Genomic DNA, 17526 nt, shown 5'->3' on the forward strand with positions numbered 1-17526 from the left:
ATAAAAGGCAAAAAATCAGATTAAATTCTGCCAGGTCTGTTGGAACACACTATGCACATAAAGGTAACATCAGTGGGACTGCAGACAAAGTGTACAAGGTAAAAGCACAAATCTTAAAAAGACTGGGGCTAGAGTATACTGATGTCTCTGCAGTTTTCTTTAAATAACCAGAAGACCAAATAAGAAAAGAACCATTTGGACACTGAAGTGACTGTGTTACAGAGCAGCAGTGTGAACTTTGCAGCTCAGCTGCAGAGCAGCAGCAGTAGTGGCAAAGAACTCTTTCTGAAAGCAAAGCTTAGACTTGTGCTACATGGCAATTAGGAAGTGAGTGTTGCATGGCACTGCTTTCTGAAAAGAGACAATTTTTACTTATCTCTGTTCCACACCTGATATTTTATGTATTTTTGGAAAGATGGAATAATTTGAGCAAAGCAAAGGCTAGACACTTGCCTTTAAAGTGTTATTTGGAGGTTAAAGTTGAGGGCATGAGTGTTCTCTGCAACCTACTGGCATTTGTGCTTTCAACTTAATGTTTTTAAAGACATATGACTGACTCCTTTGCTGCTGAGAGGTGATGGCTAGGACTTGGCTTAATTACCTGAAGCAGTATTATCTTTCCCAGAATAATGGACATTGAAAGATTTATAGTTATGATGGCATTGAAAGGTTTACAGATTGCTTTTTCTAAGATCCCACTGTTGTTTTTAGGGATCAGTCCTGGTTTCAGCTGGGATAGAGTTAATTTTCATCCTAGTAGCTGGTACAGAGCTGTGCTTTGGATTTAGGATGAGAACAATGTTGATAACACACTAATGTTTTTAGTTGTTTCTAAATAGTGTTTACACTATTGTCAAGGACTTTTCAGCTTCTCATACCCTGCCAGCAAGAAGCTGGGGGTGGGGGGGGAACACAGCTGGGACAGCTGATCCCAGCTGGCCACAGATTATTCCATACCAAATGGCACCATCCTCAGTAAATCAGCTGAGGAATAGCTGACCAGAAAACAGCTTGGGAACTGTCTGGGCATCAGTCAGTAAGTGGTGAAAAATTGCATTGTGTATCACTGGGTTTGTACAGATTATCATCATTATTATTATTTTATTTTCTGTCACAATAAACTGTCTTTATCTCGACCCACAAGTTTGAGTCTTCCAGTTCTCTCTCCTGCCCTGCTCGAGAGGGGAGTGAGCCAGCAGCTTTGTGGGGCCTAGTTGCTGGCTGGGGTTAAACTACAGGTTTCAAGGAGCATTTTCTAGGACCCCCAAATTTGCAGTTGCAGCTCTGAAATTCCAAATGCCTAGAAAGAATACGGAGAAAAAGAACTTGCTCTGAAATAACTCTCTCAATTAATGTTTGTAAGTGAAGTTGTGCAGCACATTCTGCTTTGAAGGTCATCCGTGATACAAACTGAAGAAATCATCACTGCATCATTGGGTAGGTGATGTTTTCATACATGTAGGTATGTGTATGCTTTTATACGTATATAAAAATAAATTAGCCAATATAAAGCAACAATCTGATCTAACATCAAAGTTAGCCTGGCTATGAGTAGGGGATTGGACTACATAATTTACTGAGGCCCCTTCCAACCTGAAGTATTCAGTAATTCTAACTTGCTTTTCTATTGTTATGGTTAAGATGTTACTTCAGGAGAGGTCCCAATGCTTATTTTAGCTGAGCTGCTATAGCAAATACAACTGCTTTCACTTAGCAGCTTGTCTGCTAAGGTATTTTTTCAATTTCCTTTTCATTAAATAAAATGGCATTTATGCCGTACTCTGGATTCCAAAAAGCTTTGTGTTCCACTGAAAAACTGCTGGTCCCAGCACTGAAATGCAGTCCAGATTTTTGATGCCCAGCAACATTTTCACTTTTTTTTAAAATCCAATCAAAGTAAGGAATGAAGTCCCAGCAGGTGTGAAGTGAAGCTGTTATTAACATTACTGGATTGACTCTTGCATGGCATGTGGGTGCAGAGGATTTTGACATAATGTGCAGGGGTTGGTTATAGAGAATGAGATGCTGTTTACTTAAGGGAGAAGATTCTATTTTTCATTACTTGTGCACTGGATTCTGCAAAAAGGAGAGGCATTTTCGTAACCAGCTCTCTGAAGACTGCTGGGGTGAAGAATCCCTCCTGTAAAGCAGCTGCTCAGGGCTGTGGGTTTAGATAGTGCCATGGAATGTCTGACATGAGATCCCTTGTTAACATACTCACGTTTAAATAAGTAGAGAAAAAAAAAAATCCAGATTGAAACAATTTATAGACGCATGCCTGAAATGATCTTGTGTGAAATCACAGAATCAGGTTGGAAAACACTTCTGAGATCATGGAGTCCAGCCCATGGCCCAACACCACCTTGTGAACCCCACCACGGCATGAGTGCCACGTCCAGGGACGGTGACTCCACCACCTCCCGGGCCGTCCGCTCCAGTGTCTGATCGCCCTTCCCGTGAAGAAATTCTTCCTAATGTCCACCCTAATGTCCCCTGGCGCCGAGTGCACTAATACCGCAGCATTATGTCCTATATCCAGCCGCTCGGAGCTTTTCGCACCGTCAGTGGATCGCGGGCTTTCGGCGGCGCGGGTGGGAACGCGGCAGCAGCACGAGGGCGAGGGAAGGCGGCGAGATGGCTCCCGCGTCACCTGCTGGTCCCGGTGGCTGCCGCGATCGCCCGCTGGCCCCCGGCCCATCCCGAGCGGCAGCGCAGGGCCCGCAGGGCCCACAGGAGCCGCGGCCCCCGCGGGGCTGGGCCGGCCCCGCCGCCCGGGGCTGCCCCGATCCCGCCCCGCCGCCGCCGCCGGGCCCCGCCCGCCGCCGCCATCTTTGTTGATGTGTCAGCGCGCCGGGCCGCGCGGCCGGCGGGGAGCGGGACCGCGCTGCGCCCGCCATGGCCGCGCTGCCGCCGCTCCTGCAGCCCGAGTAGCGACCGGGTGAGGGCTGAGCCGCAGCAAGAGCGGGCGGGCGATTGAGTGGGTGGGTGGATGCTCGGAGCCGGCGCCTTGGCACTGCCGGCGTCCCCCAGCCGTACGGGCACTGCCGGGCTCCTCGAGGGACCGGCGCGGAGCGGCCGAGGGCGCCGGCGCTGGACGGGACGGGACGGGACGGGACGGGCGCTGCCCGGCGGGCCCGGGAGGGGCCGCGGGGCCGCTGATCCGCTTCGCTGTCAGCGGGAGATAAACGCTGGGGGACGCGGCCGCGGGGGCGGAGGAAGGACGGGAGGGAGGCAGAATTCCCCCGGGTGGCGAGGGGCGCTCTCTGTGCAGGTGGGGGCGCTGGGCTGGCAGAGGTCGCGCCAGGGCCGTGGGCGAGGCGCAGGAGGAGGGAACGAGGTGACAGCAGGGCCGGGGGTGAGGTCCTGCCATAGCAACACCTTCCCGGTCAGGACCTCCGAGCCGGTAGCGCAGGCTCCTGTGCTGGCTCGCAGTCTCTTTGTTTCTGTACAGCTTTCTTTTCCGTGGTATTAATTAGATTGTGCTGTTTCATTGGCTGCGTGTTGGCTTTGCTGTATGGGTAAATAGTTCAAAAGCAAAGCCCAGCAGCTGTTATGAAGGTTATTTTTTAGAGCCGGCTGTGGTGTTGCGGTAGGGTACGTGTCCTTGTTTTTGCAGATGGTATTTGTAAAAGCTGCCTGCCCTTCTAGGTTTGAAAGAAAGACTTCAGCAAAATGATTATGATGTAGGCTTGTAGATTTTGGCTCTTGTCCCGGAAAATAGTCTGCACAGGTGAGTCTGATACATGTATACTTCCAGTGAGACTCTGTGCAGACCAAAGAGCATTTCTTAGGGAATTGAAATCTGTGAAGATGAGAAGTATGGCATTCCAGCTTTAGTGCTGCTTTGCTTTATCTTCTTGCAGAACTGCTTTTCAGAAGTTAAAACATTGCAAACAGAATACACTAAAAATCCAGGTATGGCCGCTGTCCCAGTATGTTTTGTTTTATAAAGAAATGGGTGAAACTGTGAGCCGCAGCTGTGTATCTCTGTGAACAAGGAAATGTAACCACTGGCTGCTATGAATGCTTATGTTACGCTTTACTTTAGGGAGGAGATGGTTAAGCTCTGGAGATACCAGAAACTGAAAGTATGAAGATGTTTCAGGAGGCTGTTAGATGACATTTGAAATGTCATTTGTTTTATTTAAAAAAATGAACTAGTTGTATATTGCCTTGAGCTCTTTCTGAAAATCTTCAATCATCTGTTCTTGTCTGATTTTAAAACAGTATTTTTCTGTCATTTTATAAGACTTGATTTGGAGTTGTTGGCAGATGTTTGTTGGCATTGTGAGGTTCACTGTTTCAAACTGTTGAGAAAAGGACCGAAGAACCAAATACAGAGAGCGGTTAATTTGGTCCTAATTAGCAGCTCTGTTGCTTAATGCTATCTGAAGCTAATACTGAATTTCCTGGAGCTATGAAACATATGCAACATGTTTCTGAATTTAATCATGTTATTAGGCATGTTAAATTAGTAGATGTGGGCTCCAGGAAGCAATATCCTGTACTTAGTTCTGGGCTGACTTGTTCTGAACTTACTTTCCAATTTCCAAAGACAATATTGGATAGCCTCATGGATAATACTTACCTTTGTGTTATAGTCCAAGAGCTGCTGCCTCAAATTGAGGGTGAAAAAAAAATCTCATCAGAAAGAAATCAATGTCAGAATAGAGGGGAAAATCATGACCCTAATTTCAAGAAGTACATGGAATACTGATACTGTAATAATATTGTCTATAGCACTACCTCTTAGATTAATTAACAGAAGTCAGTCTTCTGTAGAGCTCACACTTGTCTTTTTCGCATCCTAAAGGATTGAAGTGTTTACTTATTTGTTTTCAGGGATACTGGAGAAACTCTAAGAAAGGCAGGTTTGAAAACAGTAGAACTCTGCTATCCCCCCAAAATGGTGTTTTTCAGTATGTAGTGACCATACAGACAGTAATTCCGTTGCTGGAATTTTACAGCTTTTTGCATGTTCTGGAAAGAACATTTGAAAAGAGCTGTTGAAAGCAAGCATGCTGCAATCTCCAGTGCCAAATATGCCAAGATCCGCATCTTACCAATGCCATGACGCTACAGGTTTGTAAGAAGGTCTGCTAGAGCTCTGGCTTCTGTAGTGTGAACAAGAGTTATGGCTCTGTTATAGGTGTAGAAGAGCTGTCACAGAACGTGTGCTTTGTCCAGGTTGTGTACTCAGTCATAAACTTCATTTCTTCCCCTCCCTTATGACATTCTTCTTTGCACAGGTGATGTTATCAGTGTCAGAAGGTGAGTGCAAACAGGGTTCTAGTAAGGACAGAGCTGCTCCTGGCCTTGTTGTAAGCATAGCTAAAGGCAGGGTGCTAAAGCCTGAAAGGTGACAGTAGTGCTGTTGCTGGCATTGCATTCATTGGTTGCTGAAGTAGAGACTCATTTTATTGACTTGGAGGAATAAGAGTTATTCTGTGCTGAAGACACACAGAAGATTGCAAGTCTGTGTGTAAACCCTGAAGCATCCAAGCCTCATGTGATGCTCACGGTAAAAGGATGCTGTTGCCAATGTGTTGTTTTCCCCTGATACATGAGCTTCCAGTGTTGGTGCTCCTATGACAAAAAATAACACTCTCAAGGTGTACCCCATGACTTGTGTTATGGTGGGAGCAAATCCAGCCTCACTTGTTAAACCTTTACTGATGAACTTTATTTTGGAGTTGTGCTGTTGACTCCAGACATGTAGTTAAATTGACCATAATATTAACCACGTGCACGAGTTCCACAGAAAACCTGCTGCTGCCTTGAAGGAATGGCACATTTCTGTTCAATTATCTAACTTGTGATGTAAGTAACGGAAAGCAAATATAAAGTTTGAGTAAACCTTGTCTTCTAAAGTACTTGTCTCCTGTTCAAAGAATTGATAGAAATGCTGAGCTTTGCACCTTGGCACTGCCATTGGTGTTTAATGAAGTCATATTAAAAACCTGAGAAGAATAATTGAGTTGAAGTGTTAAACTGATAAAAGCAAGGAAATCCTGCAAGTACCCACTGTGTATAGTCACTGTTCCACCCCTTCCCTTCAAGCACATGCATCAAAGCATTTGTGTGAGTTGAGTCAGAAGCTGTGTCAAGTTCTGCCTGGGCTGAGGCAGCCCCTCCTGGGCTGGAGGACTCCATGTCCCAGTGTACAGCCAGCTTTTCACTTCTATTTGATCTTGGGCAAAAGTGAATTAATATTGGGACACCTAGTGTGGGTGGGGCTCTGGTATGTTTCTTTTGCTTCCTATTTGTGCTGTCTTTAAATACAGGATGGCTGTGAGTGTGTGAGACTTCGTAGCCATCCTCTTTTTTGTATAGAGCACAAGTAGTGGTGATCAGCATCATCTCTTCTTCAGCTTAAGAATTCTGTCTCTTACCTCAGTGTAATAGGTTGGAAATTGAATTAAAATGGCAACTGATTCTAACAGATGTCTGGCTCTTAATGGTTACTTTAATATCTCTGGCTTAGGAAAATATCTTTAAAGCTAATAGAAAATACTTTATTTTTCTGTTGTGATTCATCTAAGATTGTGTTTCTAATGGAATATTGTATAGCTTGATAGCTAAAGGAGACAGAGAGACCTTTGTGGAACAAACTGTTCAAGCAAGTTTTGTTCTTTCTAATAAATGCTGGGGCATTTGTGAAGGTTTTTTACATTGGGTTGCTGGTTGCTTCATATGTGTGTGACTTGTCAAGAAAACTCTACAAATCATTATTCTTTTCAGTATTCTTCAGCCAGTAAATCCTAGTTAAGTCTTTGAAATACAAAGTCCATCTCTGGTGTTAGACTGGATTATACTGCATCTCACATTAACTCTTGAATTTGCAATTGAACTGGCTAAAGCACTTGTACGCTCTCTTTTTGTTGCTCAGGAACGTGCAAGAGGGAAGTGGGTCTGTAACTGAACTGTGCAAATGGTGCTCATGTGCAGCTTTTGCTTTTACTGGGCTTTTCTGATGAGCATCAGAGTTTTATCATGAAAGTCTTTTGATTGTTGACATTTCAGTCATATGGCACTTCATTTCATGGATGCATGAGTGGAAATGTAAGGCAGTATAAAAAATCTCTTTAGCAGAGCCTTTAGTCTGTACTGCAGTGATTGGGAAGAGAACCAACCTATTACTGCACTATAAATGATAAATGTGCTTTTGGTAAAGTTATGTATTTATATTTGCTTCATGAGCTTCAGTAGCTGCTTACATGAAGAGAGGTGCTTCCAGGATGGGATTCTTGAGTGTAATGAACCATGTATAAAAATCAATCTGTGGATTGGAATTTAATATTATGTATTAATTAATGTGAATGAGTAGGAGGCAGAGTAGTTTAAATGGTGGAGTATATATTGATTCTGGGTTGGCATGTACACTAGCCTCCTTTTTAAAATCATAATTCTTGTTGAATAACAACTTCAAGGGTTAAATGTAAAACTGCTATCTCAGGATAGGTTTAGGGCATTGTTGATCCTTATAAGAATTTTTGAAAATCATGTCAGAAAAAAGGTATATTTTGAAACAGTGCTCAGTATTACTGAATAAAAGGCAGTCCTTGCTTGCATGTGAAGTAAATGTTAGATTCCATTCCAGCAGAAGAGCTGAAGTCTCAGCTCATCTCCAAGTTGTTGCTAAGATGGGGAACTACTTGTGCTCGGTACTTTTACAGGTCAAGACACAGAACACTGTAAGACATAGTGGATCTTTTATTTGTAGCTGAGTCCAGTCCATGGGTGTGTCTGGGCAGGTTGCTGAGAGCTTTAACTCTGGATGGCTGGAGTAATGGGAGGGTGATTTACAATGAGACTTGAGGTGTAAGTATGAATCTTCAAAATAGCTGTAAAATGCACATAACTTCCTCTTGCAAATTCACATGACTGCATTTTAATTTGCTATTGGATGATACAGGAAAAAAAGTCAGTATTTTCTTTGCAGTTAAAATTTTATGAGGATAATGCTTTTCATTGTAAAAAAAAAAAAAAAAATCTGTTTTCCAGACCTCCCAGTTCTAGATATAGCTGGTAGTTTGGAGTTTTTAGTAGCCTTTTGGTGTGTGTAAGGCTTTTTAACCTTTATTATTTTATTATTGCATAATCTTTGAAAGATTGTACAGCTAAGTTAAAAGTATTTCTTTTTTCTGATATCACGTGTATCAATGAACAGGCCTCTTGACTGGAGGGCTGTTAGAAAGCCAGAGTAATAAAAGTGAACAGTTCCTGGTATCTCTTTAGACCAGCTAGAGTTTCAGGTGCTTCAGTGCTCTACTTTGGTTTCTGAAGTATTGCAGGTGAACAAACAGGGCAGTCATTGTGAAAGCATTACATTTCTACCTGGTTTTGCTGGGCTGTAGAATTTGCTGTTAGTCTAGTACTGGGCTGTGCAGAGAGAAACCTCACAACTTTCTATACATGTAGGCAAGCTGTATGTCTGCTTTCCTAAATTCAATTTTGCTAAAACTGGAGTGATTCACAGATGTCTGCATCCAGCACCTTCAGTATCAAAATGGAGCTATTTTTACCCTTCTTGCTCCCACAACATTGGGATCAGCTAGCAAACAAAAATCTCTGTAAACCCATTAACAGGCATTTTTGGTTCAGTTGGAGAGAAGGATGCAGAAGAGCAGAGGTGTTTGTAAAATCAGTTAGAATGTGTTTCAGAGAGCAGTAACAGTGTCTGGGACAGACAGCTGGTTATTTGAGCTGTGTGTTGCTGTCCAGTCTTTTGGTGTGGTATTAGGAAAAAGAAGTCTTTATTTGCTCTCACTGGGGAGCCTGAGAATGTTAAGAATAAACCCCTTTTCTAGCTGTCTCCATAAGAAACTCTCCAAAGGACAAGCATCCCTTCTCCTGGTTGCTGCCATTGGACACTACACCTGAACTGCAGAGTTCAGAAACCAGAGCCAATATGGAAGGATAGTGAGTGTTACAGAGCATTTAAAGGGACTGCTGCTTAAGGATGTTTGCTTGGATTTTTATGATGAATTTCCAGTGGAACTTATCTTCAGAATGTACCATCTTGTAAAACAAAATAAAGAGTAACAGCAGCAATTTTATGACTTATCATCCAGTTCTTGACAAAGAACCAGGAAGTGTGGATCACAAATTACAGCATGAAGAGAATTTCTCTGAAGCAATTTCAAAGGCCTTATTTTCAAGATAGGTTTTTCTTGTAAGTACATGGACTTTGTTTAGAAGTGTGCAGTGATTCCTTTGCAAGTTTACAGCACACACTGCAACTCTAAGTCCTGAGGTGACATCAGTATAAGAGCAGTAAGGACTTCTGGGAACTTGGGCTGTTTGTGTTGGTCTCACCAGGTTTTTTTGTCACTGAGCTGCTTGCCCGGCCATGGTACTTTGGACACTGCTGAGTGTTGGAGTCGTTTGCCTGTGACTGCTGGAGCCCTGCATCACTCCTTTTCTTGTCCCCCACCTGCTCTCTGAAATGCATCACAACTCTGTGGCAGCTCTGAGTAGTTTTGATACTCTAGTCCATTACTAAAGGTAATTCGAGTACTCTCTTGTGGCTGATATGAAATGGAAAGAGGAAAGCTACTTGTACTTCTGTTTAAAAATTAGCTTATTTCATATCTTATTAAAACTGTCGGGATGCTTTTTACAAATCCAGAGGTAAAGAGCATATGTGGTCTGAGCTGGTGTGGAAATGCTTTTTCACAATTCTGTGGATTGCATGTCTACTTTTTTTGGAGAGTAGATGATTCCCAAGCACAGCCAGGGGTGGAAAACATCTGCCCAAAGATGATGCAAAACCCTTTCTTGTTGAAAGGAGTTAAAATAATTGACTGCTACTGGCCATTATGTTATGTAGTGTCTAGTGTCCAGTAAACTGCATTTGCTGTATTAAGTTTTTATTTCTCCACTTTGAGTAGGTTTTGTGCCTCAGAATTACTTATCTCAATGCTCTTCATTTCAAGCCTGGGTTGAACAAGGTTTTGTATATGCACACACCTGTGGAGCATTATTCCTTCCTGCTCTTTTTTGCCTCTCTCTCTGCAGTATTTTTAGGCATTGAGGTGTAAATATATACATTTTTTCTCTTGAAGCAGTGATTTTTGTTTTTCAGGACCTTGACCTTAAGTTTGCTTACAGAACCACCTCAGGCACATACATCTGTCATTCTTTAATCTGTTTGTTGTAAGGAATCCCATTGTGATAGTTACTAGGTGATAAGGCACACTTCCTTTTTTTCCCTTGTTGTTAGTGAAGTCTTCTAGACAGCCACACCTCAGTGAAAGTTTTCTATAGTTATAATTTAATGTGTTTCTCTAGCTTTCATCTCACATATGTTTTGAAATTGGCTGAAACAAAGTAATTTCCTCCTTCTTGAATATTTACAATGTAAGTATTAAGAGTTTGGGTCAAATTCTATCCATTTTATGAAATTAAATTCTTGCTTTAGTAGTGCATCTGCTTAGGAAAGGCCTTTGTAGTCAGGGATTTGAGAGAATCACGTTTACATTCAGTAGGAGGATTGAAAAGACAAGCAGTTTGAAATGGCATAATATTGAATTAAAACATACCAGAGCCTCAGCACGTGCCTGTACTCATTGGATAGCAGGCTAGAGCTGGGAAAGGTGGTGTTCCTAATTAGAATTAGCAGTACTGCCATGGTAGGAAGGATTTTCAACCAGTACAGTGGATGAACGTCCAAGGGTTGCCAACAGCTTCCTTAAAAAGTTAGGAGTGTAAGTACTTGCAGGAGAGAAAAGAGGAGGACTGAGTGTTGCAGAAACTGCTTTTCTCTGTGCCAGTGGATGGACTCTGAAGTGAGAATTTGCTGTTACAGCATAAGCTTCTCTGGACTGCTGCTGAAGTTAGCTGCAGGAAATTTTTTTCTTCCTTTTGTTGGCATGTTACAGGAGTGTGTATTGAGATTTTTGATGTTCTCCCAGGATAATCAATACTTACATTGTGTCAGATACTTCCTTGAAGAGCTTAAATGACTCATTGTTGTATTTGTTCTTATTTTTATCATTTGATTAGCAGTTAATAGAAGATACTTCTGTTGTGTAACAGAAAGTGAAATAAACAATTGCTGTTTCCTGAGTCTTTGTATTCCCTGCTGTACCTGGGAGACATTTGTGTTCAAAAGCTGATGTGCTGTTCACACACTCCATTGGCAGGCTCTCTGCTCCCTGCCTCTGATTCCAGTCAGTTTTGCTGTCAGCAATTTAGCAGATAAGCACATCTTAGTTTAAGTAGTGTGATAAATGGTTGTAACCCTTGCCAGTATTCAATGTTGCGTGTCCTGTGCCAGCTGTTTAACTGCTTACTCATTTTAGATGTTACACTGGAACTTGGAGATCATCTGTGCTGATGCAGATTTAAACTTAGTTTTGTGAATAATAATGAAAAGTATGTATGCTCTTTGCATCTTTGAAGAACACGTCTGTGATGAGAAAAAACAATGGCTGTTTAAAAAAAAAAAGGTAGTTTTGGTTTCGAAGGGTACAACTTGTCTTTATTCTCATGTATAGGGAGATGTTTTGCAAATGTGGCGGAGCTGTGCTCCTGTTCCTCATTCCTGCTGCTCTCATCACCAGGATCTGAACTGATGTATTTCCACTTGCATGTCTTTATGTCACTGTGTTGGGGGAAAACACAGCCAGCTGCCTCCTCTGCTGTGGAGCAGGAGCATGGGAAAGATGTGTTTGAGTGTCAGACTAATTGTGAGCTGTAAAACAGGAGGACAGCTGGTCAGACCAGTTACACGAGTCCTGTCACAGCATCAGAAAGTGTCACAGGGCAGTGACAGCTTTTCACATGCTGCCCTGGATGGATGGCAGTCAGTCATGGCATGTGGGCAAGCAGGCTTGGGCTGGGCCACTCTGCTGCTTTGAGAAGATCCTGTGGTAGAGGCACTGACACTTTGGGGTGAGGCAAACATCACACTTCTGCCCTGTTGACAAGATGATCATCGGGCCTAAAGGAAGGAGCAGAGCAGGTGCTTGAAGGTAGAAACTTTGCAAAACAGTGCAAGAGCCCAGCACTTTGCTGTCACTCAACACACTGTGTTCTTGTTTGATGTTTAAGCATATCATTACATAAACCAGTTCACTTACTTCAATCAAGATTTGCCTTTTTTGATTGTTTTTGATGCTTTCTGAAAACATCGTAAGAGGCACTAAACCATTTTGTTTCCTTAATGCAGTGTACATAACCTTAGTACATCCCTGATTTTGAAAAAGTAATTTTTAAGGATGAGTAGGGTAATACAAGATGGATATTAAACCTGGGAAGGCATGGAGCTCCTATCAGGTAGTGTCCAAATATTATCTGGAGTTTGATGAATTTGTATGTTTGATGTAAAACAGTCAAATATTAGCATGTTTCATCTCAACTGGCTACTGCTAGACTGATTGATTCTTTTGTCATAGAAAATGTTTTGCCTACAAACCATGAGCATTTTCTTTAGTGACATCACTGCAGTTTTCTGTCTCTGGCATTATATAGGAAGTAGCTGTTATATTCAGTTGCCTGAGGTAGGCAGAACAAACTTTGAATATTCAAGAGATATTTGACTATCAGTATGAATTTGCATTGACAGCTGCTCCAGATGAGTTCTTTGTCTGCACATTTCTGGTGTGAAAATAAACTGTGATCCTGTGATCAATTATTTAATTCCTGTTTAAGAGTTAGTAATTAGAATGTAAAAACTAATATTATTAATTGACAGTAGGGGGAAAAAAATCTATGTATGTTATGAACAGGTGCAGGTAGATTTGGGCAGATAAGGCTAAAGCCAGCGTATTGGAATCATAAAGACTGTGAATTTAATGTGGTAAATTATATTCTAGGTACCACTGAAAATAAAAGTACGACTGTAGGGAACACTGAATCATCATAATTTACTTTTCATGCTTTAACTGATTTGTATAATGATTACTCAGATTTCCTCATGTGTTTGGAAAAAAAACCTACACTTTATTTATGGTTAATAATAACTACGTTATTATGGATATGGAGTCAGTGGCTTTTTTTTCTCTGTGACTGTGTTGTGCAAATAATTGTATTTCTGCTTCCACGTAGTCTTTGTAATACTAATTCACAGTATTATTTACAGAAGGAAATAACACAATAAAAAGAAAACTTAGTGACCTTCCTAATGTACTCTCTTAACAGGGCTGTATTTTTCACTTGTTGCTTCCATATGGAGATAAATACCCTCCAGTTTGCTGACTGGACTGGAAATTTTATGTGTAACAGCCAACATGGAAGTTCATTTATCCAATTTTACCACTCCCTTTCTTGTAGTAAAGGTGAACTGCATCAGTAGGGCAGTCACAAACAGGTTTGAGGCAGTAGTATATCAAACAACTGCACATTTTGGGATGTTCCATAATGCTTCAGAAGGTACTTTAAAAAAGGCTTAAAATGAGGTAAAAAACCCACTCTGATCATTGCAGAGAAAGCATCATCAAGAACTTTGACTAGAGTAATTACTAGAGAGAAAACCATTTCCTCAGCTTTATGCTAATACAGTATCTTTTACAGCTGAGTGTGTGGATTATAAACTTCTTTTGACAAGAGGAAACAGATACTAGAAGGTGAATTTTTCTTCTGTCTTAACTGCATAATTGGCAAATTATCTTACAATTATTGATTGTTTAAAGTGCACTAGTCTGAAAGCATTGGTTTTTAACAGCATTTTAATTAAGTAGGAACTAATGTGTTCTGCAGCTATCAAACTGAATACCTTTTCTTGCAGTTATGTTCAGTTTTTCTTTCACATTAAGACTGTCAGTTGGGTTTGGTTTTTTTGAGAATAATAGTAGTACATTGTGAACTTTCCTTACTAGCAGAAGTTATCAAAGGATAGATGGGTTCCAGTAGAGCATTTGTTTGGATTGCACAAACCAAGTGGTGGGATTTGCTGGTTCCAGTGCTGACTTAAACATAAATCTTTGGAAGCAAAGGGTAATCAGGAATTTTAGTAATACCAGAGAACATGTTTGTAGAATGGGCAATCCTTGTCACATTGTACAGACTCTCTCATTCCCTATCTCTCTGCTTGTTTGTGCCCCTCCCTTCCCACTTGTGTTCTGGTTCCTGCTGATTTGTACTGGGTTAGAGGCTGTAGCATTGGGGTTTGTTTTTTTTTTGTTTGTTTTTTGTTTTTTTTTTTTTTTTTTTTTTTGTTTGTTTGTTTGTTTGTTTTTTCTTGGAAACCAGAAAAAGAAAAGTTGTTTGCTTGTTACTTAAAAAATGTGTGATTCTCATTTGCTGATTTGTGACTCTTGTGCAGTTGTGATATGTTCCCTTCCATACTCTCAGCTGAATGCTCAATTTTCCATGTGCTTCTCTTGTTGATTAAATGCCAATTGTAACCCAGCTGTAGGTTTCAGGTGCTTGTAGGAGGTGTTTTGTGGGATGGTATTTCCTGGTAGAAAGAGCTGGGCTGGAGCTGCTTTTTGTGTCTAGCAGTGAAAAGTGCCAGTGATAGCAATTGGTGACAGGCCTAATGGCATTCATAAACCTTTCTGTTTTAACAGTGTGAGCCTCGGTAGGAAGTGTTGGTTAATAAGGCAGCACTCTGGGGCAGTGGAGTGAAGCCAAACAGCATGAAGGGTTTCCTTTCAGGCTGAGGCAAAGGAAGGAGCATGGAGCAAGTACCTGAGGGGCTCAGACGGTCTGGCTGTGTAAGGGAGAGCTGAACAAGTCAGAAAGCAAGGATGGAAACAAGTTTGATGTGGCAAGTAAGCATTTCCTTTGAGATAGCTCTTGGAATAGCAGAGTTGAATTTATAAATGAAAAGTTTGCCTTGTTTATAAATAGCCTAAATTATCCAGTGTAGGAGGATAGGGTTGCATATAAAAGTTAAGACTGCTGCAATAAATTTCTCCTAATGGAAATAAGGGCTTCCTGTGCTTCCTAAAAATACCAGTAGTCTTTTCAGATATTGGACCATCTGGGATTCCTGAAAAAGTATTATAAGTAAAAAAGTATTATACCAAGGCTCTTCCATAATTATTCTGGCTATTTGGATCTCACTGTGGTGTCCTTCTAGAGAGCTTCTACAGAGTTTTTCAAGTCCTTGCTCTGCAGGCTACTGTTTGAGAGAGCAGATCTGCCACAGAGCATCTGTGCTCTTCCACAGGGGATTTTGGTTGCTTGAAAACAGATGGGAAAAGAGAATCTCACCCCTATCCACCCCCAGCCCCTTCCCTTAGCTTCCTACAGATGCATTTTGCTTTATGGATACTCAGTGAGGATGTGACACTGAGGAAATGGGATATTCTGGCTGGAGCAGGGAGTCACCCTATGTTGTAAAATGAGTAAGTCAAGACATATTGTTGCTTTCAAATCATGTATAGGGAAGTGAAAGCTGCAAGACCCTGGATGCTTAATCTTTTTAGGTTATTTATTGTCATTAAGTATTTTTTAGAAGTGATTACTTGGAATTTTTGTGGCTTTAAATGGTAGAATTATTAATTCTAAAAAGTTCTGGTTTTTTATTGTCTTGGCATTTACTGTCTCTCTGCTTCCTGTTTGCCATCCCTGATTTCTCACCTTCTCTTAGAAAAACTTGTATTGGAGCATTACTTAAAGGTTGGGCTGAAAGATCAACAAACTCTGTATAACATGTATCTAAATATTTTTGCACTTTGAATTTTACTTTCTAGTAGCCTTTATTTCCCCTATCTGTCTCTTTTGATATTGTATATAATATGTTGTAATATGAATTCTCCATCTAGATTTCCAAAGGAAGATTATGGAGGAATATTTACCAGAAATGCAGAGCACACTGGAGCCAGTCAATCTATCAGACGATGCCTCTTTCAAGTCCCCAGATAATGAGAAGGCTGATAAAACACCTGGAGTGGAGGAGTGCCCAAGCATCAGTTGCACTGGAAGTGATGCTGGTGTCTTGGAGAGGAACTTGAGTTCCTTGCCCTCGGATCAGGATGCAGCAGCTGTCAGCACCAGCAGCAGGGGGGCCCCAGCAGAAGGACAGCAGCAGTGTGGAGGGGCAGACTCCTCTGCCAGTGCCTACTGTGAAACAAAGGCAGAAGGCTCCACAAAACCAGAACATCTACCTAGTGAAGAACTTGAACGACCCGATCCAAAAGCTAACCAGACAGAGCAATCATTAATGGAAATATTACAGGATCTAAGGGAGGAGTCTGACTTTGTGAAAAAATCAAGTGATAAAATCTATTCAGAAAGCCCTTATGACACAGACTGCACAAAGAAACTTATTTCCACAATACATCAGACTTCCTCACAGGAGGATTTACTAAAGGAAATAGAGTCTGAACTGTTATCTACAGATTTTTCAAAAGAACCAAAGCTCCCCAATGGTGTGCAGAAGGGTGAACATGCCTTGGCTGTGTTTGAAAAATGTGTACAAGATAAATATCTACAGCAAGAACAAACTATTACAAAGTGAGTATTTGTGTATGTGCTTCACACTTGGAGGTTTGTACTGACCAATTTTGGCTGCATCTTGTGTGCACCTGCATACAACATTTTGGTATGAAGCAAGTTGTCTCAAGGTGATATGAGAATAGTTAATGAGATTTTTTTACATTGTTTTTAAGGAAGGAATAATTTTTAGTTGTGGTATGTACTTGTAAATAAAATTGTGTGCTTAGATGTCTGAATTCTTGCAGGATTTGGCAGGAACTGAATAGCCAACTGTGTCATTGAATAGCTTGCCAGTGTCTAGAATTACTTAAATACTGCAGCAGTAATGGTGATTTAAAAATAGTCCGGGATTCATTCAGTCCATATGTGTCTGTGGAGAAACGAATCTTCGCAAGTACTAACTCCCACAATGGGCATTTTATTTATGTTCAGAATTGCTTGTTTCTTTTTCCAGTAGTATTCAATCTCCTGTCATCATCCAGCAAAGTTGTTAATCAGATGAGAGTATTGTTTGAGTTGGAAGTAGCATATAAACTACTCTGCACATTTTATAGGAGGACTTCTGAAATGCATGGCTTATAAGTGTTGTTATAATTAACTGGGCTTAATAGTTCTACCAGGCAGTATTCAACATGAATATTTCTGTTCATCAAAAGCCAGTTCATTGCTTGATTTCATGATTCCTTACTTGGTGTTTAATACTCTGTTGCCTCTTTAGAAATGTTTTTTGCTAACAAAATGTAGCTTCTAACTTAATATTTATTCCTTTTTGCAGAACTGGAAATGAGAGTCCTGCTTTTCATATAAGGCTCTCCAATACCATGATATAGGAGGACATCAAAGGAAGGGAAACAAGACAGGGGGAGAGAGTCCCAGTAGGGAAAGTATTCTCTTTCACTTCACCAGTTAACCTCTGACAGCAACCATCCATGTGAGGAAAGTCAGCTGATGACAGGAAAGCTGGAGAATGCACAGTTAGACATTCAGAATGTACAGAGGAGGAGTGGGAATCTGAAGTAATGGGTGTGTAGAGCGAAGTAATTCCAGGAGATCATGAGGTAAAGAGCTTTACTTATCCAGGCAGAGGCATGGCAGTGTTTTCAGCCATGGACCAATTAGTTCCTTAGACCCAAA

General features: G+C 41.3%; 1 protein-coding gene across 3 annotated transcripts in view; it reads left to right on the top strand.

The window, feature by feature from the left end:
• The first annotated feature begins 2855 nt into the window (after nucleotides 1–2855).
• The window catches only part of CCDC186 (coiled-coil domain containing 186), a 34710-nt gene continuing 20039 nt past the window's right edge, over nucleotides 2856–17526 (top strand). The window contains exons 1-3 of one of the 3 annotated variants that reach the window (XM_053983708.1): nucleotides 2922–2938; nucleotides 4968–5082; nucleotides 15720–16410. In XM_053983708.1, the coding sequence (XP_053839683.1) occupies nucleotides 5019–5082; nucleotides 15720–16410 (755 nt within the window). In that variant the 5' untranslated portion in view covers nucleotides 2922–2938; nucleotides 4968–5018. Of the gene's footprint in view, nucleotides 2939–3896; nucleotides 3916–4967; nucleotides 5083–15719; nucleotides 16411–17526 lie in introns of those variants that run through there. The other 2 variants (XM_053983707.1, XM_053983709.1) reach the window with 2 other exon arrangements.

This window comes from Vidua macroura, chromosome 8, assembly GCF_024509145.1.
Source record: "Vidua macroura isolate BioBank_ID:100142 chromosome 8, ASM2450914v1, whole genome shotgun sequence".
NCBI lineage: Eukaryota > Metazoa > Chordata > Aves > Passeriformes > Viduidae > Vidua > Vidua macroura.